The sequence below is a fragment of the Heptranchias perlo genome, chromosome 25 (assembly GCF_035084215.1).
Source record: "Heptranchias perlo isolate sHepPer1 chromosome 25, sHepPer1.hap1, whole genome shotgun sequence".
Classification (NCBI taxonomy): Eukaryota; Metazoa; Chordata; class Chondrichthyes; order Hexanchiformes; family Hexanchidae; genus Heptranchias; species Heptranchias perlo.
The window spans coordinates 8017470-8043432 of NC_090349.1; the positions used below are offsets into that span (position 1 = coordinate 8017470).

General features: G+C 43.2%; 1 protein-coding gene across 1 annotated transcript in view; it reads left to right on the plus strand.

Annotated features, from left to right (window-relative positions):
* The window catches only part of top3b (DNA topoisomerase III beta), an 82246-nt gene that overhangs the window by 1798 nt on the left and 54485 nt on the right, over positions 1-25963 (plus strand). The window contains exons 2-6 of the mRNA XM_068005528.1: positions 14190-14321; positions 17428-17534; positions 17964-18038; positions 19826-20022; positions 24987-25143. Of these exons, the coding sequence (XP_067861629.1) occupies positions 14190-14321; positions 17428-17534; positions 17964-18038; positions 19826-20022; positions 24987-25143 (668 nt within the window). The remainder of the gene's footprint in view (positions 1-14189; positions 14322-17427; positions 17535-17963; positions 18039-19825; positions 20023-24986; positions 25144-25963) is intronic.

Below are 25963 nucleotides of genomic sequence, written 5' to 3' on the forward strand. Positions count from 1 at the left end.
AGAATAACCAGCAAGGTAAATTAAATAATTAGGTGATCCTGAGCTTGGATTTTAAAATAATGAAAATGGTTGAGATAGACAGGTTAGCAGATCAGGCAAACAGGTGGCAGATGCAGTATAATGTGGAGTTGCTGCATTTTGGAATGGAAAACAAGGAATGGGCATTTAAACTCAAAGGAAAGTTGCTGCATGGTTTGAAGAAACAAGGGGACCTGGGGGGGGGGTGAGGTGCAGCTAAATAAACCCATAAAAAGGCCAGTAGCATTTTGGGTCTTAATATAAATGGGGGTATTTTGTATAAGAGCAAAGAGGTAACAAATTTGTATAAGGAAATGGTTAGGCCACATTTCAAGTAGTGTGTAAAATTCTGGGCACCCCATTATAAAAAGGGCATTAATGCCATATAGAATGTACAGTTTAGATTCACCAGGATGATACCATATATGAAAACGATGTTGAAGGATGTTATGAGAAGAGATGTAAGATACAAGGACAATTTCCATCAGAGCAGAGAAGGCTAACAGGAGATTGGATATAGGTTTTTTAAATTTATGAAGGGTTTTGATGGGGTGAATAGTGGAAGAATATTTTCTGTGGAGAGTCAATGACTAGAGGCCATCAATTTAAAATTGTCACTAAGGGTGAGGGGAGAAGTAAGGAGAGATTTCTTGAGGCAGAGAGTTGTTCCAGTACGGAATACTTTGCCACGGAGTAATTAAGGTAGAGAACATTGCATCTTTTAAGAATTGACAGGACTATGGGGAAAGATCAAGGCAGGGGATTAATTTTGGAATGGCCTAACAAAGGGCCAGCATGGACATATGGACGGTACGGCCAACTTTTGCTGTAAACTTCCAGTTTTCTTTGGAAAGACCGATTGAGCGAGGTGAGACATTCCTCAATTTTAAGGTTCTGGGAAGGAATGAATTACAATGTGCGTGATGCATCTTAATGTCAACACATTAAAGATGTAATGAGAAGGAAGAACATGTAGGTTGGTGTATTTGGAATTAGGAGGAACAAGAGAGGATTGTTCGGAAGGACACTGACCATAGTATTGATCAAACAGGGAAAGGCAAGAAAGGTTTTGGTAGAAAAGAGATTGGGTGAGGGTTAAAGGCAAGAGATAAATTGTCTACCAGCCAACAGGATTTTTCTTGTATGCTGCTTGAGTGTGAGGGGTGCTGGAAGAGCCTTCCCAGACATGGAAGCATTATTCAAGTGTCTGGTGCCCGTTGCACCATTTAATTTACTGGTGCTGAATCAGTTTCTTAGTGTCCATTTCGGTCTTAATTTATTAATTTGCTGAGTGCTTGCTGCTCTATGAATTTGTTGATTAAGTGGTGCCTGATGTTACATGAATTCACTGGTGCCAACTTACCTGTGCTGTAGTGTTCATCAATGTCCTTTTGGTGAATCATGATGCATGTGATTTGTAGGTTTCTGTGGGTATTGTGATTGTATGATGTCAAAAAATACCACGTTGTTCTAATTGAAGACCTCAAGTTTGTTCGTTTATTTTTTCATCTCCCTGTTATTGTAGTAACAGCCTTTATAGTCCTTACACCCTATTTAACGGTGTATTTTTATCATATTCTTTGGGAACATTGAAGTAAAACTAATGCTCTTTTGAGGTGAGGTTAAGAAACATTTTTGAGGTAGTTTACTCTGCATCTGACTATGCTATACCTGACCTGGGAGTGTATAATCCGGACACTGGGACACTGATGTGGAAAGTTTTCCACTTCCCACACCCTTCACCTTGATAAGAACGAAACCCATATAAGTACCATCCCAGACAGGAGTATTACCACTGGAGAGGGAGTTTGTGGGGAGGTGGGGGTGAGGGATCTACACACACTTTTAGTAATTTTTTTGTTGAGTGTCACAATCCCAGGCAGGGTCTTGCTTGAGAATCACTCTGGAATATTCCAAACCACTGCCACATGCAGTGAGAGACATGGGTCTGTGCCTACAGTTCCTACATACTGAGCTGATTTCAAACAAGTCGCCCTGGTTAGTTGCTGAGCAGAGGCCTGGTAATTCCAGAAACATTAGTTTCATTAAAGATAAAGGCCCAATAATTTTAATAGTACCCTTTTGCCTTGCCATTTGAAAGCTGGGATAGCCCTGCCTCCTAAGGAGAGGGAGCAGCAATGCATTGCAGCCCTGAATGGCATCCCAGAGATGTGGAGCAGCATGCCTGCCACAGGCAACAGGTGAATGGAAGCTAGGCCACAGGTTGTCTGGGCTGTATTGAATACACAACAACCATTTAAACAGTGTCTTTATCAACACCAACTTGGGAAGGTAAACTGGAAAAAAATCTTTGACAGACAAAAAGATAGAACAGCAGTGGGGAAATATTTAAAACGGTGATCGATAGAGTTCAGGAGAAATGTATTCCTCTTTAAAAAAAACAATGACAAACAAGTCAATAATGAAACACCATGGATGAATAAAGAGATAAGAGTAAAATTGAAACTGAAGAAAAAGGCATACTCAAGTACATAGACAATAAATGAGAGGATGACAAAAGGGAATATGAAAAGGTTAGGAAGATCTCAAAAAAACAAAGAGGAACCACGAAATTAAATTATCAAGGAACATAAAAAGAAATAGTAAAGAATTCTACAGATACATAAATAACAAAAGAAAAATCAGAATAGGGATAGGGCCACTAAGGGATGCACAAGATAAACTCACAGGTAACGACAGTAAAATGGCAGAAATATTGCTTAATTACTTTTCCTCAGTATTTACCAGGGAGACTAACAAGGTGGGCATGACATTAGAAGAAGAAATCAAAAAAGATATAAAGACATTTAAGATAGAACGGGGGGAGATAATTGATAAACTAACTCCCTGACTCCCCAAAGCCTTTCCAACATCTACAAGGCACAAGTCAGGAGTGTGATGGAATACTCTCCACTTGCCTGGATGAGTGCAGCTCCAACAACACTCAAGAAGCTTGACACCATCCAAGATAAAGCAGCCCGCTTGATTGGCACCCCATCCACCACCCTAAACATTCACTCCCTTCACCACCGGCGCACTGTGGCTGCAGTGTGCACCATCCACAGGATGCACTGCAGCAACTCGCCAAGGCTTCTTCGACAGCACCTCCCAAACCCGCGACCTCTACCACCTAGAAGGACAAGGGCAGCAGGCGCATGGGAACAACATCACCTGCACGTTCCCCTCCAAGTCACACACCATCCCGACTTGGAAATATATCGCCGTTCCTTCATTGTCGCTGGGTCAAAATCCTGGAACTCCCTTCCTAACAGCACTGTGGGAGAACCGTCACCACACGGACTGCAGCGGTTCAAGAAGGCGGCTCACCACCACCTTCTCGAGGGCAATTAGGGATGGGCAATAAATGCCGGCCTTGCCAGCGACGCCCACATCCAGTGAACGAATAAAAAAAAAAAAAAAAACTAATCAAGCTTAGAGAGGATAAAACCCCTGGTCTGTATGGATTGCATCAGCGCATATTAAAAGAAGTTAGGAGGAGATAGCAAAGGCAATATTACATTTATATATAAAAATTCACCAGTAAAGGGAATAGTGCCAGAGGATTGTGGACAGTGACTATTATTCCTATATTTAAAAAGGGAGCTAAAACAAGTCCAGGGAACTATACACCCGTTAGCTTAATGCGGTGGTAGGAAAGATAATGGAATCTTTACTCAAAGATGTAATTAAGAATAGTCAGCACGGATTTCAGAAGGGAAAGTCATGCTTGACCAACCTTATTGAATCCTTTGAAAGAGTAGACAAGGGTAATGCAGTAGATGTAATATATTTTGATTTTCAAAAGGCCTTCGATAAGGTACCACATTGTAGACTCATGACTAATGTTAGAGCATGTGGAGTTAGGTCAGGTAGCAGATTGGATAGCAAGCTGGCTACAAAACAGAAAACAGGGATTAAGGGTAGCTACTGGCAAAAGGTGGGAAGTGGTGTTCCACAGGGATAGGTGCTGGAACCACTGTTGATCACAACTTACATTAACGATTTGGACTCGGAAATTGGAAGTACAATTTCAAAATTTGCGGATGACACCAAAGTGGGAGGTGTAGTTAATACAAAGGAAGAACGCTTCAAAATGCAAGAAGACGTTAATGGGCATGTAATTGGCAAATGAGTTTCAATGTAGATAATTGTGAGGTGGTGCATTTTGGCAGGAAAAATAAGGAGACCACATATCTGCTCTATCATCAAGACCGCCTTCTTCTCCCTCCAAAATATTGCCCGTCTCTGCCCCTGCCTCAGCTCATCTGCTACTGAAACCCTCATCCATGCCTTTGTTACCTCTAGACTTGACTATTCTAATGCTTTCATTGCCGGCCTCCCATCTTCCACCCTCCATAAACATGAGCTCGTCCAAAACTTTGCTGCCCGCATCCTAACTCGCACCAAGTCCCGTTCACCCATCACTCCTATGCTTGCTGACCTACATTGGCTCCCGGTCTGGCAATGCTTCGATTTTAAAATTCTCATCCTTGTTTTCAAATCCCTCCATGGCCTCGCCCCACCCTATTTCTGTAACGTCCTCTAGCCCTACAGTCCTCCGAGATCTCTGTGCTCTTCCAATTCTGGCATCTTGTGCATCCCTGATTTTAATCGCTCCACACTTCACCGTGCCTTCAGCTGCCTAGGTCCTAAGCTCTGGAATTCCCACCCTAAACCTCTCTGCCTCTCTCTCCTCCTTTATGACGCTCCTTAAAACCTACCTCTTTGACCAAACTTTTGGTCACCTGTCCTAAAAGCTCCTTAAATTTTGTTTGATTGGTCCTGTGAAGCGCCTTGGGATGTTTTACTCAGTTAGAGGTGCTATATAAATGCAAGTTGTTGTTAGATAATGAGAGTCTAAATAGGGTAGAGGAGCAAAGGGATCTTGGGGTAAAGATACACAAATCACTCAAAGTAGCAACGCAGGCTATAATAAGGCCATAAAAAAGGCAAACCAAGCACTGGGATTCATTTGTAGAGGGATAGAATTGAAAAGCAGTGAAGTTATGTTAAACTTGTATAGAATCTGGTTAGACCACACTTGGAGTACTGTGCACAGTTCTGGTCTCCATATTATAAAAAGGGTATAGAGACATTGGAGAAGGTGCAAAAAAGATTCACAAAGATGATACCAGAACTGAGAGGGTACACTTATCAGGAAAGGCTAAACAGGCTAAGGCTGTTTTCTCTAGAAAAGAGAAGGCTGAGGGGTGACCTGATAGAGGTCTTTAAGATAATGAAAGGGTTTGACAGGGTAGACGTAGAGAAAATGTTTGCACTTGTGGGGGAATTCAAAACTAGAGGTCATAAATATAAGATAGTCACTAATAAATCCAATAGGAAATTCAAGAGAAACTTCTTTACCTAAAGAGTGGTAAGAATGTGGAATGCGCTACCACAAGGAGTAGTTGAGGCAAATAGCATAGATGTATTTAGGAGAAGTTAGATAAGCATACAAGAAAGAAATGGAAGGGTATGCTGATAGGGTTAGATGAAATAGGGAGGGAGGAGGCTCGTATGGTGCATAGACCAGTTGGGCCGAATGGCTGCTATCTGTGCTGTAGACTCGATGCAACACGATGTCACTTGCATTTATGGTGGACTTTAACATAAAAATTGTCCCAAGGTGCTTTACAAAAGGTGGGTGGAGGGACGGGAATAAAGGAAGAGATGCTGAGCCATGCAGGGAGAGTTAGGACTGAAAGATTTATTAAAAAGATGGATTTTGAGGAGATTTGAGGAGAGGGAAGTCAAGAGGGGGTGGGATTTCCAGATAGTATGGCTGAGGAGGCTGAAGGCTCTGCCACTCATTGTGGGGCAAGGGGAAGGAAGTGAGAGAATTGAAGGATGTGGGAGGAAATACAGGGCAGAGGCTCTCCAGCTCTCCAGATGGTATCATTCTTTGGTAGGAAGAAATACATGAGGTCATTGCATTTGACATTGGTGCTGGTGGGGGAATGGGTTTGAGGAGATAATTAGTCTTGGAGCAAAAAAGCCTTTGATTGCCCTCATCCTCCAAGACAATCTAGTGACACTATGGGCCCGATATTACCAGGGTGGCAGGGTGGGGGGGGGGCGATTGGGCGCATGGGTAACGCGCCCGGTGAAATCAGTCTGCCCTGAACAAAATCGCAGGCTAATTGGATCCACTTACCTGTTGTTCCGGGTTCCCCGCTGCTGAGCTGCGTGGCGGGCGGACTGCGCATGCGCAGTAAGGTCTGTCAGCTGGAGGAGCCCTATTTAAAGGGGCAGTCCTCCACTGACTGATGCTGCAAGAAATAGGAAAAATTACAGCATGGAGCAGCCCAGGGGGAAGGCTGCTCCCAGGTTTAATGATGCCTCACTCCAGGTATCATTGGATGGGGTGAGGAGGAGGGGGAGGACAGAGATCTACCCCCGGCGGGCGGGAGGAAGCGGCCTGCCTCTGCCACCAAGAAGGCCTGGCTCGAGGTGGCAGAGGAGGTCACCTGCACCACCAACATGTCGCCCACCTGCATAACAGTGCAGGAGGCGCTGCAATGACCTAAGTAGGTCAGCCAAAGTGAGTACACTTACTCATTCCCCTACACTCCGTCTGCCACATCACAGCCCCCACCCCACATCTCCTTCTGCACTGCCAACACTACTCTGTCACATCACCCCCTCACACCCACTCAAACCTCATCCTCATCTTACCTGCACTTAATCACCTCGCCAGTACTCATCCCGCCACTCAACCCCATCCTCATACAATCTCATGGCTCTATCTCATACTCACCCTCTCGTGCATATCATAGAATCATAGAAGTTACAACATGGAAACAGGCCCTTCGGCCCAACATGTCCATGTCGCCCAGTTTATACCACTAAGCTAGTCCCAGTTGCCTGCACTTGGCCCATATCCCTCTATACCCATCTTACCCATGTAACTGTCCAAATGCTTTTTAAAAGACAAAATTGTACCCGCCTCTACTACTGCCTCTGGCAGCTCGTTCCAGACACTCACCACCCTTTGAGTGAAAAAATTGCCCCTCTGGACCCTTTTGTATCTCTCCCCTCTCACCTTAAATCTATGCCCCCTCGTTATAGACTCCCCTACCTTTGGGAAAAGATTTTGACTATCTACCTTATCTATGCCCCTCATTATTTTATAGACTTCTATAAGATCACCCCTTAACCTCCTACTCTCCAGGGAAAAAAGTCCCAGTCTGTCTAACCTCTCCCTATAAGTCAAACGATCAAGTCCCGGTAGCATCTCTTTCACAGTCAGCCTCACTCAACCTGCCACTACATGTGCTGTAGCCACAGGGCATGCATCACATATGTGCAGTAGGCAGCGTAAGGCAAACGTGTCATGAGCATGAAGGGGATGCACAAGGGTGTTTGAGGGTTTGTCATGGTTTTTACTTATATTTAATTTCTGACCAACTCATATTACATATTATATTGGCACCACTACTGCCACGTCTTTGCGAATCTTGTGTGGTTTGTGCAATAATGCCCTTTCCTGAGGATCACAATGAAGACCCACAACTGATGCCACCCATTGTGTCACTGCAGAGTGGGCGTAGGTGTATTTGCAGGGCTCTTTTGTGCAGACGACTGAGAGACGTCGGCGATGTCCCCGGTGGCACCCTGGAAGGATGCGGAGGAGAAGTTGTTGAGGGCAGTGGTGACTTTGACAGCGACAGGTAAGAAGATGGTGCTTGGGCCAGCCAAGAGCAGCTCGGCATGAAGGAGGCTGCAGATGTCCACGACTACATGTCGAGTGGCTCTGAGCCTCCGTGTGCACTGCTGCTCAGAGAGGTCCAGGAAGCTGAGCCTCAGTCTGTAGACCCTGTGGCGAGGGTAGTGCCCTCTGCGACACATCTCTCTCTGCGGTTGCCCTCCCTCCTGCTGTGCAGGTGGATGTGTCTTAGCACTGTGTTGTGGAGCTCCACATGTCAGAGGTGGACGGCGTGGCTGACGAGGCTGGTGATGCTGTTTGCCCTCCGAGGAGGTCATTACTGCAGCTACGGCGGCCCCCATCCGGAAGATGTACATCTGAGGGGGTCCGCAAAGTAGGTACATGTGTCTGGACACCGGGGTAAGTGTGCAAGTTGGTGAATTTTGTTGTTAGGAGGAGGGTGGTGGAGGCCAAACTTTGTCCAAAGTGACAGAGTGGCCTCCTGCAATGAGTGAGGGTCTTCCTCCGCCCCCACACCTGTCAAATGGACCTTTGCAGCTGCCACAGGCTGACAGCTGCAACACGTACATTTGAACTGGGAGTGTTTCCCCCAGTACGGGAAACAGTCCCAGTTGTATGTAAAATCCCAACCCTCCTAAAAATATCTCGTTAATCAGGTCTGTAAACGACCTGAAATACCAAAATAAATACCTTAAGTGGCACCCCGCCGGCTTTAATTGCCGGCGGGAGTCCCACATGCAGAGGCTGCGCGTGCATGTCAGCGCATCTGTGGGAAACCCGGAAGTGGGCGGGTTGGAGCCGGGCTCCCGCCCCGCCCCGGGAATCCCCGATTTTCGGAGCCCCCCCCACCAGGAACGCACCCGATTGCGGGTGCTAAAATCGACCCCTATGTGTTGAAAGCAACTGCACTGTGGTCTGTGTATTACCTCTACTAATCCACATGAAATTTCATCTGCCACCTGTCTGCCCATTCTGCTAAGTTGTATGTCTTCCTGAAGTCTTGTACAGTTCTCCTCACTTTGCCAAACCCCCAACTTTTGTGTCATCAACAAATTTCAAGATTTTGCTCCCTATATCCAAGTTCAAATCATCTATATATACCAGGAACAAACACAGACTCAGCACTGACCCCTGAGGTATATCACTTCCCGTCCATCTCCACTCAGAGGAGTACCTATTTACCCTAACTCTTTGATTCTTGTCTATCAACCAACTTTCTATCTATGCTGCTTTGTTCTCTCTTATACCATATGCCTGAATTTTCCTAACAACCTTCATGTGAGACATCTGATCAAACGCATTCTAAAAAATCATATGCACTACATCTACTGCATTCCCTTTATCCACTTGGTCATTTCTTCAAAATTCTCTTAAATTTGCCAAACAAACACAGCTTGCCTTTAAGAAATCCTTGCTGGCTGTCCTTGATGAGTCCATACATTCCCAAATGCTTGTTAATTTTATCTTGAATTATGATCGTAACTGATGTTAGACTATCTACTCTATAATTACTCTTACTCAGCTTATCCTTCTCTCCCTCTTGAACAAAGATGTTGCATTGGCTAATCTACAGTTCCATGGCACAATTTGCATATTTAAGGAGGATTGAAAAATTATGGCCCAAGGCTGTGCAATCTCCTCTCTGACTCCAATCTGACTTCTTTCAACAGCCAGTGTGGGTGCCATTAGGGCCAATAATCTAATTTTTTGTTTAGAACTAATTCCTTTTCTACAGTAATCTGACAATTGTTCCACATCATCCTTGAGTACACCCACATTCATCATCACAATTTATTTGGTATCTCTGCCACAACGGAATTCCCCTGCAATTAAACTCATTCCTTCGTCCCAGGGGACATAAGCTTAAAATCAAAGCCACGTCAATCAGGAGAGAAGTTAGGAAACACTTCTTCACGCAAAGGGTGGTAAAAATGTGGAGCTCTCTCCCACAAAAAGCAATAGATGCTAGCTCAATTAACAATGTTAAATCTGAGATCGATAGATTTTTGCTAGCCAAGGGTATTAAGGGATATGGAGCCAAGGCGGGTGGATGGAGTTAAAATACAGATCAGCCATGATGTTGTTGAATGGCAGAACAGGCATAAAGGGCTGAATGGCCTACTGCTGTTCCTATGTTCCTATCCCCTCATTCTTTCATGCCCAAGTGTCCTATCATCTCTTTAGCTATTTTACTTTTTATATGCTTATAAAAGGAAATACTAAGCACTTTTATATTAACTGCTGGCCTTTTTTTTACATTCCCTTTTAGCCCTTCTAATTTCTCTTTTCACCTCCCCACTACACCCTCTATATTTTTCATGACTATCTTTAGTATTATTAGTTCTAACTTTATCATGTATTTTTTTAAGAATCAGTTTAGTTTTAATTTTTCTCTTTATTCACAGAACTCTTACCTTTGAAGCTCTCCCTTTCTGCCTTTGGTAATATATTTAGTTTGTGCTCTATCCATCCCATATTTGAAGATTTCCCACTGCTGATCTGTCAACCTGTTTGCTAACTTTTCCGTCCAGTTAACTTGGGACAGAACCCATCTTATCTCACTGAACTTCACCCATTTGCAGTCCAGCACCCTTATCTTTGACTCTGCAACATTATTTTCTGTTCTTATTTTGAACCTAACTATGTTGCAGTCACTGTTTCCTAATTGTTCTACACTTGCAACAGTTATTTGTTCCACTTCATTTCCTAGAACTGAATCAAGCAATGCTCCTTTCCTTGGTATAGAATCATACTGATCTAGGCAGCAGTCCTGGCTGCATTCTAAACTTCTCATCTGAGAGAACACAGAAGAAGTTGTCCAAAATTCATTTATTCCTGACTCAAATATCAGGCAGTAACCAGATTATTTCATTTTAAACTGTTAACAATTAAGGCTGTTTTAACCACTTTATAGGACAAACATAGGGATTTTGGGTAAAGTGTACGTGGACTGACCCATCTAAATACATTTTCAAAAATAAATCATTTTTTTAAACAAGCATCTCAAACTAGTAGAGATAATAACAATAAAGGGGGGAAAATTGTGATCAAAGCTTTGAAAAATAGTAAGAAAGGCAATAGGAAAATGTGAGTAGTCTCTGTGACAGGATCAGTGTGAGGAGGAGTTGTGCAAATAGCTTCACTTGGAAGAGAAATTTTGCATTTATAATTTCTTGCCTCCTGTGGACTTTTTCCACAATGAAAACCTTTTGAGTGTGCCCAAGTAGGATGATATGAAACAGAAAGTTTAAAAATGCCGGGGCTACAGCTTGGTGCGTTAGCTGATCTTAGTTGAGACAGCAGTAGAGGTGCTGCAGGTGACCTCAGTGCTCCTTGTCTAGAGGGGGAAGTATCATCCAGGATTTCCATTCCTGATCAATATCCAGTGAGACCTGCTACAAAGTCTACATGTGGACATTTGGTGAGGGCAGAATAAGGCTTGGCTGATGCCCCATAGTCAATTAGTCGCTAACACTCATTGTCTATTTCTCATGCGAGCATAGACAGTTAGGTGAGGCACTAGCAGGTGTCTGGTGCCTATGGAACAAGGATCATTGCCTTTGAGAGAGGAGGGGAGAAAAATAAAAGTTCTGTTTGAGATTAGAAAGAAGAACAGTTCGTAAACCTGACAGCATATCAGTGACATCAAATTATGCTTTTGATAACTTCTGCAATACATAGGACTAAGTGGATAGCTCTTTAAGTGATCTGGCACAGGAAACTGCATGCAACAGTGAAACTCTTACCTTAAGAAAAGACATGGCTGTCCTCATGGCACACGCTCTGCAGATTCCAGAGAATCCAGTTGATCTCCGAGAAGCTCTGGTGAATGTGTTGTTTGTCCATAGCGAGTCTTTTTATATATAGGAATACTTGCTGTGAATTAGACCAATAATCGACTCATTTCCCTCTTACGTTAATGTATTTTAGTTACTGCGTACACCATTTAGTTCATTGGTGTCTCCTGGATAATTTCAGTTGTAATTCACAGTAGTTGGTGGGTGCAGTTGAGGTAGCAGAGAGCTTTTGGGACTACTACTAAGGTAGTGTTGCTCCCTCAAGTGCAGACTAATTCATGAGAGTTGAGTTTGTTATGGCGATTTATACCTCTGTCCAGTGGGACTGCAACAAGCAACAATTGGTCCTGTGAAATATTATATTAATTTTCAAATCCTATTCCTTTTGGAAAGGTGAACTGGGGGAAAAGAATGCTGTGCTACATAGAAACCACAGGATGCCTTCTGATGCTGAGGTTGTTCAGGAGCACACACGTATGGGGATGCAAGGCATGAAATTTTCAGGAACGTTATTAATACTTCCCACAGGTACCTCGGTGCTCCTTGGCTAGGAGGGGATATATTATCCGGGATTTCCAATCTGATATTTCCATTTCCATTCTGGGTACCATAACTGAGGGGTTATAACCTATCAGGAAAGACTGAATAGGCTGGGGCTCTTTTCTCTGGAAAAGAGAAGGCTTAGGGGTATCCTAATAGAGGTCTTTTAAAATTATGAAGTGGTTTGATAAGGTAGACGTAGAGAAGTTTCCACTTGAGGGGGAGCCCAAAACTAGGGGTCATAAATATAAGGGAGTCATTAATAACTCCAATAAGGAATTCAGGAGAAACTTCTTTATCCAGAGAGTGGTAAGAATGTGGAATTTGCTGCCACATGGAGTAGTTGAGGCAAATAGCATAGATGCATTTAAGGGGAAGCTAGATAAGTACATGAGGGAGAAAGGAATAGAAGGATATGTTGATAGGGTCAGATAAAGTAGAGTGGGAGGAGGCTCGTGTGGAGCATAAACACCGGCATAGACCAGTTGGCCCTGTTTCTATTTTATAAATTCTATGTAATTTTGTGTTCCTAGTGAGTAGCTGAGCCATACAGACCAGGAAGGTCCCAGGTTTGATCTGCATTCTTTGCTCAGTCAGTGGATCTCATTGGAGCAGTTGCAAGGGCACCACAATTCACACCCTTAAATTAGGGAATGGAAAATTAGCTCGGCTTCCTGCTGCCAATTGCAGTAAGTTCAACTCGGTGAATGTTGGGCCAGGGCAGCAATAGGCTCAGCTGTGACGTCCCCTGCTGTCAGATAATGGCTGCTTGGACAAGGTACCAGAGAGAGACTGGTGCTAATGCAGCCATACTGCAGCAACATCTTCAGGGGAGGGAAGAAAATCAGTGCCAATGTAGGAAAATTAGGAATGCTAGAAACCTGAAATGCAAACAGAAACTGCTGGAAACGCACAGCGGGGCCAGGCAGGGCACTTTGAAACGTTAGGTTAATATTTCAGTTGGGAACCCTTTGTCATACTTCAAAATGAGTTGAGTTTTTGTGCAGGGTTTCCACCCAAACAGCTGCCCTGTCTCCTCTTTCAGGTACTAACTGACCTGCTGTGCATTTCTAATTTTATCCCATGTTTATCATTTATTTTCTAGATGCTGTAGAAATATTAATCCATAAAAGGAAAGTTTCGCAGAATGGGTGTTTTATTTAAATTGTCCTGGCAAACTGAAAAACCTATTGTGATGGGAAAATAGAGCATTTTGCTTCTGAACAAGTGAGAGATTTCTTCCTTGTTGATATTTCTGACTCGTCCAATGGGTCTATCCATCGCTAGATGAAGAACCCTATTGTTCTTGAGCCAATCTGTCCAAAACTTTTTGGAAAATTGTGGTTTGTAGCCAAACTGTAATATTTATATAAGACCTTGATTCCCTGTGTGTGTCCATTCTGCAAGGCATAATTTAATTTCCACAATGATGAATCCTTAAAGTTAATCACTGTATCAATTTCAGAATTTCAAATCAGTGGAATTTTAGTTTTGGAAATAATTATTAGTGTTGTAACTAGACTATTTTTGGATTAAAAAGGAAGAAAAAGAAACCTTTGCATTTATATAGAACTTTGTGACATCAAAAAGACTCAAAACGCTTCACACTGTGAGTTACACTTGGAGTATGATAACTGGTTTGTAGGCAGATATAGTGGCCATTCTGTGCCAGCAACATCCCACAAACATCAGTGAGGGGAATGGCCACTTCAGCTGTTTCTGGTTGTGTTTGTTGAGTGAGCAGTGTTGGCCAGGACACTGAGAGAAGGCCTGCTTTTCTTCAAATAGTGCCATGGGATATTTAATCCCATTTAATATAGCAGACTGAAATTTGATTGTAGATTGCAGTTACTGCTCTGAGAATGGTTGGTGCAGTACAAGTTTCAGCCAGGTTAGACCCCATTTATGCTACTTGGTTTCTGCCTGGTTGTGACTCTTAACCTCCTGCCCAGGTGAGAGCTCTGCACATGCACCCTTACACATCACCTTTCAGTGGAGTTGTCTTTATAATAAAAAGAAGTGTGTTGCAAGTGTGTTGAAAATTTTTGAATTTTGAATGTGGAGTTTGTAAAACTGGCAGACAGTCAGCGTAAACTCTGTGTGTGGCCTCAGCAGGTCCCCTGAAATGAGATGCACACTGACTTGATTTTCATTTGCCTTCCTTTCAGGTAACTTGAACTCCCGGAAAGGGTTAAACGGAGTTTGCTCTGTGCACGAGTACACTGGGACTTTCCTGGGGCAGAGCGTTCGATTCAAGGTGACATCAGTCTGCGGTCATGTGATGACCTTGGATTTCATAGGTGAATGCTAATCCTGGTGTGACTTTCTTCTATTTGGGGAAGGGTGGGAATTGTTGTCTAATTTTTGAGGATACTGGGTACAGCTGAGTCTGCTTACAGGTGTACCCCTCGAATGAGTATTCCTCAAAATCTGCTTTTTTAAAATCTTAGATTTTAAGGATGTGATTGTGAAATAATAAAATGCTGTTTTTTTTAATTCGTTCATGGGATGTGGGCGTCGCTGGCGAGGCCAGCATTTATTGCCCATCCCTAATTACCCTTGAGAAGGTGGTGGTGAGCCGCCTTCTTGAACCGCTGCAGTCCGTATGGTGAAGGTTCTCCCACCGTGCTGTTAGGTAGGGAGTGCCAGGATTTTGACCCAGTGAGGATGAAGGAATGGCGATACATTTCCAAGTCGGGATGGTGTATGACTTTGAGGGGAACGTGCAGGTGGTGGTGTTCCTATGTGCCTGCTGCCTTTGTCGTATGTTTTATGAGGCCAGGGAAGGGGGGGGGGGGTAGCCTCAACTGACCATAGTTGTGCAGAGGAAAACTAACTTTAAAGTCTTGGATTGGGTGAATCCATCAACATTAGGGTTGTCAACTTTGATTGGACATGTTCCTTGAGGTTTCATCACATGGCCTCCTGCCTCCAACCACCCCACAGCCTTTTTTCCCCATCTCCAATATTTTTGTAACTAATAAACGAAAGTGCTCAAAGAAAATGAAAAAGAAACATTTTTTTTAATGCCCCTGTGATCTTTCTCCTGGGTTGCTCACAGCAGTGTCCAGGAGATTAATCTTTAATTCCTTGAGACTCCAGGACAGTACAAGGGAGAAAGAGATAGGCCAGTCAGTCTAACCTCAGTAGTGGGCAAATTATTGGAATCAGTTCTGAGGCATAAATCGTCATTTAGAAAGACATGGGTTAATCAAGGACAGTCAGCATGGATTTGTTAAGGGAAGGTCGTGTCTGACTAACTTGATTGAATTTTTTGAGGAGGTAACAAGGAGGGTCGATGAGGATAACACGTTTGATGTAGTGTACATGGACTTTAGCAAGGCTTTTGACAAGATCCCACCTGGCAGACAGGTCAACAAAGTAAAAGCCCATGGGTTCCAAGGGAAAGTGGCTAGTTGGATCCAAAATTGGCTCAGTGGCAGGAAGCAAAGGGTAATGATTGACGGGTGTTTTTGCGACTGAAAGGCTGTTTCCAGAGGGGTTCCGCAAGGCTCGGTACTAGGTCCCTTGCTTTTTGTGGTGTATATTAATGATTTGGACTTGAATGTAGGGGGCTTGATCAAGAAGTTTGCAGATGATACAAAAATTAGTCATGTGGTTGATAGTAAGGAGGAAAGCTGCAGACTGTAGGAAGATATCAATGTACTGGTCAGGTGGGCAGAAAAGTAGCAAATGGAATTCAGTCCAGAGAAGTGTGAGGTAATGCATTTGGGGAGGGCAAGGGAGTACACAATAAATGGGAGGATACTGAGAGGTGTAGAGGAACAAAGGGACCTTGGAATGCATGTCCACAGATAGCAGGACAGGTAGATAAGGTGGTTAAAAAGGCATGGGGGATACTTTCCTTTATTAGCCGAGGCATAGAATATAAGAGCAGGGAGATTATGCTAGAACTATATAAAACATTGGTTAGGCCACAGTTTGAGTACTGCGTACAGTTCTGGTCACAACATTACAGGAAACATGTGATTGCACGAGAGAGAGTACAGAGGAGATTTATGAGGATGCTGCCAAGGCTGGAGAATTTTAGCTATGAGAAAAGATTGGAAAGGCTGGGGTTGTTTTCTTTGGAATAAAGGAGGCTGAGGGGAGATTTAATTGAGGTATATAAAATTATGACAGGACTAGATAGAGTGGATAGGGAGGACCTATTTCCCTTACCAGAGGGATCAGTGACCAGGTAGCACAGATTTAAAGTAATTAGTAGAAGGATTAGAGGGGAGCTAAGGAGAATTTTTTTCACCCAGAGGGTGTTGGGGGTCTGGAACTCATTGCCTGAAAGGGCGTTAGAGGCCGAAACCCTCCACTCATTTAATGTGCACTTGAAGTGCCGTAACCTACAGGGCTACGGACCAAGTGCTGGAAAGTGGGATTAAACTGGATAGCTCTATTTGGCTAGCACGGACACGATGGGCCGAATGGCCTCCTTCTGTGCCGTAACTTTCTATGATTCTGTGACCGTCCTCGAGGGTTGACATCCCTATATGCTGGCTCATCCATGTGCCTGATCCAAGAATTCTAATGTAAAGTTAGATAGCTGGAGCCTTTCAACCTGGTTGCATGATTTTATATAACATCTTGTTATTTTAGAGTGCTGCTCAGTTGTTAAATGCTGTATGCAATTCAGCATGAAAACAAATTCCACTTTGCCAGTGAAAAATGTACTTTGGCAACTTACCAGGTTTTGAATCAAGATTGCAGGCCTTGTTCACTCTTCATATTACCAGATGCAAACTATTGCTTTCCATATCTAAGAAATCAGGTTTGCTGCTGATGCTAAAGAGAATGGGGAATGAACTGGTGCAGATCTGTTGGTATTTGTTTCATTACTGGGTTGTGGTGAAGCTGCACTGGTCAGTCGCTGTATGAATAAAATGCCCAATGGCTTAGCCAAATATGTAAACTGTTGTAATATTTGTTTTAAATTATATTGCCTAGCCCATTAAATGGCCAGACTGTTTGCCAATGACACACCCAAGAACAGGATACGATTAAGAACGGCAGATCCGTGATTGGGGTTGAATAGGAATTGCAGTAAAGAGATATTTTTTGTTTCCACATGACTTATTCTTAGCCACTGACCAGCACTGACAGCATGACCTGTCCATTGCAGTATACGTACGGCACTCACAGGTGACAGCTAGTGGTAGACCAAGAGCGTTGCGTGGCTTTGTCATTGGTCCAGATCCATATTAAACTTTTTATTAGTTATTAAGGTGGAAAATCCTCAGATCAAGTTCTGGAACAGGACTCAAGGAAGTGAATGGCTTTTCTTGTTCTGGTGTTCTCATCCCTGCATTCGGTGCCTCGTGATAATGGGATCACTTGGTATAAATAATCTTTATGGGTGAAGCAATCCAGTCCATGTCTTATATTTTTTTTCAGGTAAATATAACAACTGGGACAAAGTTGATCCAGCAGAGCTTTTCAGCAAAGCACCAACAGAAAAGAAAGAAGCCAACCCCAAACTCAACATGGTGAAGTTCTTACAGGTACTAAAAACACCAGTCCCCAATTCAAAGTGGTCACATTCTTACCGGTACTGTACATTCCACCTCCAAATTCAACTTGGTCAAGTATAGACAAGTCCATTGGAGTATGCATAAATGCAGCTCATTTTCAGCGGGTTCCGGTTGCTTACTGTGGAACTGTATACAGTTCTTTTTATTTAGTTGGGTAAGGTTTGCTCACTGTCTAAATGTATGTTGCTATTTATTCAGCAGGATAGGGGTTATACACTGCAGTGTTTGGTGTTATCATTTGGTGAAAACTTTATAGCATTGTACTCTTGGGTGAGATTCACTTAATCTTGTGTGTCTGTGTACTTAGCTTGTCCAACAACATAAATCTAATCTTTCTGATTAAGTTAATAGTTTGAGCATTTAATGACATTCATTCACAAGTGTGTCTGTTTCGAGTAGGTAGAAGGGCGAGGCATTGACTACATTGTGCTGTGGCTGGACTGTGACAAGGAAGGGGAAAACATCTGCTTTGAGGTAAGGTCTTTTATTCTCAGACTCAATAACACATTTGTTTTTCACAGTACCCAAAACAGCAGCTTTCATTTTGGATCCAAAGATGAGAACTGGGCAAGGGTGGCCCATTACAAATATCTGCTTGCAACAGGGAAAGTCTTTGTCATTAAGAATAGTTTAGGCGCAAGGGTCCAGCGTCTGGGCAGATTGAGAAAGATAGCAAAGTGACTCTAGAAGAGGGTGTTTATGAGATGCTTTACTAGCTGTGCTGTAAGGTACTTCCATTACTTTTGCCTGTTCTGAAGCTGGGATCTAGTGCCATCCTTCAGAGGTAAGCAGCTAGAATTCTGTCCACACCAGTGCAGAATTTAGAGCAATTACTGCTCTCATTTGGCTTTGTAAATTCTCATTAAAATCCTGAAAATCAATGATAGATGTTATGTAACGTTAGAAGTTATGTAATTTTGACTTTGCATGCAAATTATAATTTTTAAGTGCAGGAGTGTCGAACTATGTTCCAGGGATCATGTCTGACCTAAAGGCTTCAACAATCTAGCCACAAAAGCCAGACAATTCCAATCAGCACCAGAAAAGTATCTATACTAAGATTCGCTTTTCAGGATGAGAGAAACCAAATAGACAGCGCTGTTAGCTCAGCCCAGTAAAAGGGGAAAAAAGAAAGAAAACTTACCCATTTTAGTTTGTATGATAACACCGTCGGCCAACTAAATGGTCCCTGGACAGCCATGCAGTATATTGCCTCCATCAAAACAAACTAAGTGTCTCCATAGTTGGATCAGAATATCTGCACCAATATCATCCAAAAGCTCCAAATATTGTGCTTGTCGCCAAAACATGGCACTGCAACTTGCCACTTGTTTATATTAGGTTCACAAACACACCTGTAAAGAATGGTTGCACCTCTTTTCCCACATTATTCAGAATGTGATAGACATGCACAAAGCCTGAGTGACTCATTTGGATGGTCCTGGACACACACTGGCTCTGATTTAATGTTGAGGAAATGGCGGCACTTGACAATGTCGTATGAAATCGAGGAGATGCTGGTGTATAATTGGCATTGAGCCAATGTTGGCACTGACTGGCACCAAATATGTTGTAAATGAGGGCATGCTAAGCTTGATTGCTCTAAGGAGGGTTAGCTAGCAGGATAGGGCATTCTCCAGATATGATCTCCCCAGCACAAAGATCCTGGAGCTGCCCAAGAAGGTATTGCAGAAGCTGCTGTGCTGATCAGCACTGGGTGCTTCTTGACCATAGGAATATTGCAAACGCAGCGTAAAACAAAATATCTCAAGGGACTTACCCTAACTATGACCCTAGTAAGACCAACTCAGTGCCTTCAATCCCCCACTGTGGTGGATAGGTCACTTCCCATTAACTACATGGAGCTGGTACCAACAGACACCCTCATGGGAGGAGGATGTCAGGAATTAAACGTAAATCTGGTACCTTTTTCTTAGCAATATGGCTTGGAATCGCAGCGTGAATTGTATGACCCATTCAGTTTCTAAACAAGATCTGCAGTGTGAGCAGAATCAATAAAAGCCATGCTCCCATCTGCAGTGGGGCAGACTAACCTGACTACTTTAGAACATCTCCATCAATCAACAGGTATTTGGGAATAAGACTCCCTCGAGGAGAAGGATGATCAATGGTGCAGAATGTACTCTCTCTCTTGTTTGTGGAAAAACTTCCATTACAGGCTTAGTTTGGTTCACTTTTCTAAAATATGTAAACTTTTCATTCAGAATATTGTACTGTAGTGTGTTTTTGTGTTCATTCAGGTCCTTGATGCTATTCGACCTGTAATGAACATTCCTCGTGGGAACGAGAGGGTGACTTATCGTGCGAAGTTCAGTGCTATAACGGACACTGACATTAGCAATGCCATGAACCAATTGGGAGAGCCTAATCGGAACGAGGCACTGTCAGTGGATGCACGTCAGGAGCTGGACCTGCGAGTGGGATGTGCTTTTACGAGGTACAGCAAGAGTCTATAAGTACAGTGTCTAGAAACATCAGCTGCCATATTCAGCCAGCAATTTAAGAAGTCTGACTTTAAGGAAGGTGGGTTGGTGATGGTAGATCATCAATGGAAGGCTTATGAAGAAAGTTGAGGAAACAGTCCCAGTAGAGTGCTTTCGGTGCCTGTAAGGAATCTGAATCTGGTACTTCACAAGCTTATATAATCTCATTTGAACTCATTATAAACTTGTGACTGAATATCTTATTATCTTTCTTAGGAAACAGCTTGCTTATGGTGTGTTGCCTCCCTGGTGCCAGGGTAAAGGACATCACTGAACTGGTGCAGAACATTTTGCGGGGGGAAGGGGAACAACCAGAAGTCATGGTCCATGTTGGAACTAATGACATGGTAGGAAAAGGGTTGAGGCCCTGCAGACAGTGTTTCAGGAGCTAGGGAAGAAGTTGAAGAGCAGGAGGATGCAAAGAGGCTGCAAAGGGATATAGACAGGTTGAGTGGGCAAGAAGGTGGCAGATGGAGTATAATGTGGGGAAATGTGAAATTATCCACTTTGGTAGGAAGAATAGAAAAGCAGAATATTTTTTAAAAGGTGAGAGACTAAGAAATGTTGGTAGTCAGAGAGATTTGGGTGTCCTTGTACATGAATCACAGAAAGTTAGCATGCAGGTACAGCAAGCAATTAGGAAGGCAAATGGTATGTTATCTTTATTGCAAGGGGGTTGGAGTATAAGAGTAAGGCGGTCTTGCTGCAATTATATAGGGCTCTGGTGAGACCTCACCTGAAGTACTGTGTACAGTTTTGGTCTCCTTACCTAAGGAAGGATATACTTGCTTTAGAGGCGGTGCAATGAAGGTTCACTAGATTGATTCCTGGGATGAGAGGGTTGTCCTATGAGGAGAGGTTGAGTAAAATGGGCCTATACTCTCTGGAGGTTAGAAGAATGAGAGGTAATCTCATTGAAACAGATAAGATTCTGAGAGGGTTTGATAGAGTAGATGCTAAGAGGCGGTTTCCCCTGGCTGGAGAGTCTATAACTAGGGGTCATAGCCTCAAGATAAGAGGTTGGCCATTTAAGACCAAGATGAGGAAAAAATTCTTTACTCAAAGGGTTGTGAATCTTTGGAATTCTCTACCCTAGAGGGCTGTGGATGCTCAGTTGTTGAGTATATTCAAGATTGAGATCAATAGATTTTTGGACACTGAGGGAACCAAGGGATATGGGGATAGAGCAGGAAAGTGGAGTTGAGGTAGAAGATCAGCCATGATCTTATTGAATGGTGGTGCTGGCTCGAGGGGCTGTACGGCCTATTCCTGCTCCTATTTCTTATGTTCTTATATAGGAACTCAAGGGTGGTAATCTCTGGATTACTCCCAGTGCCACGTGCTGGCGAGTATAGGAGCAGTAAGATAAGATATGTTAACATGTGGCTAAAGAAATGATGCAGGAGGGAGGGCTTCAGGTTCCTGGGGCTGGACGGACCTGAACAAGATTGACTAGTTGCTCCTCAACAAGGCTGGGACCAATGCCCTCGTGGGAAGGTTAACTAGTGCTGTGGGGGAGCGTTTAAACTAATTTGGCAGGGAGAGGGGGACAGAGGAAAGGGAGACTCAAACAGCATTAGAATAAATAGTAGTTCAGAAATAGGAGGGATCAGACAAAGGGGGAAATTCGAGGCAGACTTAGATGGGTTTGGAGTGCATGTGTGTAAATGCATGGAGTGTGATAAATAAGGTTGGTGAGCTGCAGGCATAAGTAGCCACATGGCATTATGCTATAGTGGCAATAACAGAGATCTGGCCAAGGGGAGCAATGGGCACTTAATATTCCTGGCTACAATGTATTGAGAGATGAGGGAGGTGTTAAAATTGGATAGCCATGTGGTGAAGGGTAGAATAGTCGAGCCTGGTCTTTAGCTGCTTCCAAGCCTTTATTCAGAGATTCCCCTTACACATACACCACACCCTAGATAAGCTGTCCTATAAAAAGAATACAAGAGAGTCGCCAATTGGTAACCACCACCTGAATACAATTAACACTCATTAATTTAAATCATACAATTAACAGGGGGATGGGTGGCAGTATTGATCAAAGATACTGTTACAGCACTAGAAAGGGATGATGTACTTGAGGGTTCAAAGACAGAATCTGTTTGGTTAGAATTAAGAAACAATAGAGGAGCTAGTACGCTGCTGGGTGTATACTATAAGAGAACTTTCTTGATCAGTATGTTTCCAACCAACGAGGAAGGAAGCAGTGCATGATCTAGTTCTGGGGAATGAAGTGGGACAGGTGGAGCATGTTTCAGTTGGGGAGAATTTGGGAAACAATGATTACAAAATCATTAGGTTTAGTGTAGTTATGAAAAGGGCAAGGAAAAATCAAATGTGAAAATACTCAACTGGAGGACAGCTCATTTCAGTGAGTTGAAAAGGGATCTGGCCCAGGTGGACTGGAATCAAAGATTGGCAGGTAAAACAGTAAATGAGCATTGGGAGGCCTTCAAAGGAATAGTTTGGGTACGGAATAGACACAGTCCCATGAGGGGTAAAGGAAGGGTACCCAAAGCTAGAGCTCCCTGGATGTCTAAAGATATAGAGATTAAAATGAAACAGAAAAAGGAGCTGATTATAAATGTCAGTTTCATAATTCAGTAGAGAACCAAGCTGAAGATAGAAAGTACAGGGGAGAACGGAAAAAGGAAATAAGAGAGGCAAGGAGAGTGTATGAGACTAGATTAGCGGGTAACATAAAAGGGAATTCAAAAGTCTTTTATAAACATATAAACAGTAAAAGTGTAGTCAAAGGAAGGGTGGGGCCGATTAGGGACCAAAAAGGAGATCTTTTAGTGGAGGCAAAATAAATAAATACTTCGCATCAGTCTTCAACAAAGAAGTGGATGCTGCCAATGTCACAGTAGAGGAGGTAGTAGAGACATTGGATAGGATAAAAATAGATAAAAAGGAGGTACTTAAAAGGTCAGCAATGCTCAAAGTAGAAAAGTCACCCGCTACAGATGGGATGCATCCTAGGTTGCTGAGGGGAGTAAGGGTGGAAATTGTGGAGACTCTGGCCACAATCTTCCAATCCTCCTTAGATATGGGAGTGATGCCAGAGGACTGGAGGATTGCAAATGTTACACCCCTGTTCAAAAGGGGAGAGCGATGTTGTGTATAGACTTGTTAGCAACATTGAAGCCCATGGGATTAAAGGGGCAGAGGCTGCGTGGATACGTAATTGGCTAAGGGACAGAAAGGTGAGCGTTGTTTTTCAGACTGGAGGGTAGTGTGCAGTGGTGTCCCCCAGGGGTCGGTGTTGGGGCTACTGCTCTTTTTGATGTATATTAATGACCTGGACTTTGGTGTACAGGGCATAATTTTTAAGTTTGCAGATGACGCGAAACTCTGAAATGTGGTAAATAGTGAGGAGGATAGTAACCTACTCCAGGAGGATAAACTGGTGAATGGGCGGCTATATGGCAGATGAAATTTAATGCAGAGAAGTGTGAAGTGCTTCATTTTGGTAGAAAGAATGAGGAGAGGCAATATAAACTAAATGGTATAATTTTAAAGGGGGTGCAGGAACAGAGAGACCTGGGAGGGTGTACATACAAATCTTTGAAGGCAGCAGGACAAGTTGAGAAGGCTGTTTTACAAAAAGCATACGAGATCCTAGGCTTTATAAATAGAGGCATCGAGTACAAAAGCAAGGAAGTGTTGCTAAACTTTTATAAAACACTAGTTAGGTCTCAGCTGGAGTATTGTGTTCAGTTCTGGACACCACACTTTAAGAAGGATGTCAAGGCCTTAGAGAAGGTCCAGAGGAGATTTACTGGAATGGTACCAGGGGTGAAAGACTTCAGTTATGTGGAGACACTGGAGAAACTGAGATTGTTCTCTTTAGAACAGAGGAGGTTAAGAGGAGATTTGATAGAGGTGTTCAAAATCATGAACAGTTTTAATAGAGTAAATAAGGAGAAACTGTTTCCAGTGGCAGAAGGGTCGGTAACCAGAGGACACAGATTTCAGTTAATTGGCAAAAGAACCAGAGATGACATGGGGAAAATAAATTTTACGCAGTGTGTTATGATGATAATGACTGTCAAAAGGGAATTAGATAAATATTTGAAGGAGGAAAATGTGCAGGGGTATGGGGAAAGAGCAGGGAATGGTACTAATTAGACAGCTCTTTCAAAGATCCTGCACAGGCACGATGGACCGAATGACCTCCTTCTGTGCTGTATCATTCTTTTACTCTATTCCTTGACTATACTCAAAAAAGTTAATTTGAAGATTTACCTGGAAGCTCCCACTTGGAGCAATCCTCATAACTTGGCTACACATTGGCTGTCTCTTGTGTTTTTGGTAGTTTGTAAGGGGAGGGGTGACATCATATTTCCTCATTTTAGCTAAAAGTAGATGAGATTATAATGTGGCATTCACTTTATACTTTTATTCTACTTCACTCTTTTAGTCTACTATTATTAGATGGAATTTTCATCCCTTGGGTGTTTTGTCTATTCTGAAAGTCCATTTCCCCTAACTGGAGGAATTACTGAGTTATTCAGATAGATCATTTCCATTGTAGGGTTCACAATCTTTAAATGGAAGCATCCTCCATGGACTGTGCACTTTACCTTCCAGCCACACTCTGTCCTATTTGGAAAGGTGGCATGAAGTAGTGCCCATTGTGTATAATGCACGCAATGTTCATTAGCTTTTCCTTTGGGAGAAGCCTTTATTTTGTGTGTGAAAGGAAGCTTTTGTGGAAGACCTCATGATATGAATTACATAAAAATAAGTCTTAAGGATGGTGCTTGTGCAGAGCCTCCTGTTGGTGAAGTGCCATATTGGTATGTGGAATGTGCTCCCCTTTGAAGAATAGTAAGCCCATACAAGGTCAGAAACCGATCTTTTCCCACTGTACGGTGATCCATGCTTCTACTGCTGTGTTCTTTTCCAGGTTTCAGACCAAGTACTTCCAGGGTAAATATGGGAATTTGGACAGTTCCCTCATTTCATTCGGACCCTGCCAGACACCCACTCTTGGCTTCTGTGTAGAGAGGCACGATAAAATCCAGTCTTTCAAGCCTGAGGCTTACTGGGTCCTGCAGGCAAAGGTTTGTGTTGAAGTTTCTTGAACTCTTTGAGTGATCCTGGTGTATTTAAAGAAAAGGTAACTCTAGGGTTAATACTATGAATGGTATAAACTTTAAGCCATTCAAGAAGTTATTTATCTAGAAATTTTTGCATTTGAAAATAATCAAGTAAACAGATCTCCAGGAAACTAAGAAATGTCGCCATTCACTCAGGAAGACTATATGTGTGATATATTCATTGCTGGGACTTATCTTTAGCTATTTACCATTCATGGTACTGACCCATTGTTACCTGCTCCTTTAAATGTTAATGAACTAGGAACTGACTGGGTGTGACATGTTGGAGCATCCTCCTTCCACCAGCTGCTAGAGGTGGTCCCCTTTCTCTAATGGTTTCCTGGGCGCAATTGATTGGAGCAGCCTCTTTCCGCTGGCCACTGTATGCAACAAGTCGGAGCACCGTCCTTCCGCTGGTGTAGCATATCAGAGCACCTTCATTCCATTGGCTGCTGGGTGCAGCGTTTAGTACACTGTCCTTCTGCTAGCTGCTGGGTGCAGCGTTTAGTACACTGTCCTGCTAGCTGCTGGGTGCAGCGTTTAGTACACTGTCCTGCTAGCTGCTGGGTGCAGCGTTTAGTACACTGTCCTGCTAGCTGCTGGGTGCAGCGTTTAGTACACTGTCCTGCTAGCTGCTGGGTGCAGCGTTTAGTACACTGTCCTGCTAGCTGTTGGGTGCAGCGTTTAGTACACTGTCCTGCTAGCTGCTGGGTGCAGCGTTTAGTACACTGTCCTGCTAGCTGCTGGGTGCAGCGTTTAGTACACTGTCCTGCTAGCTGCTGGG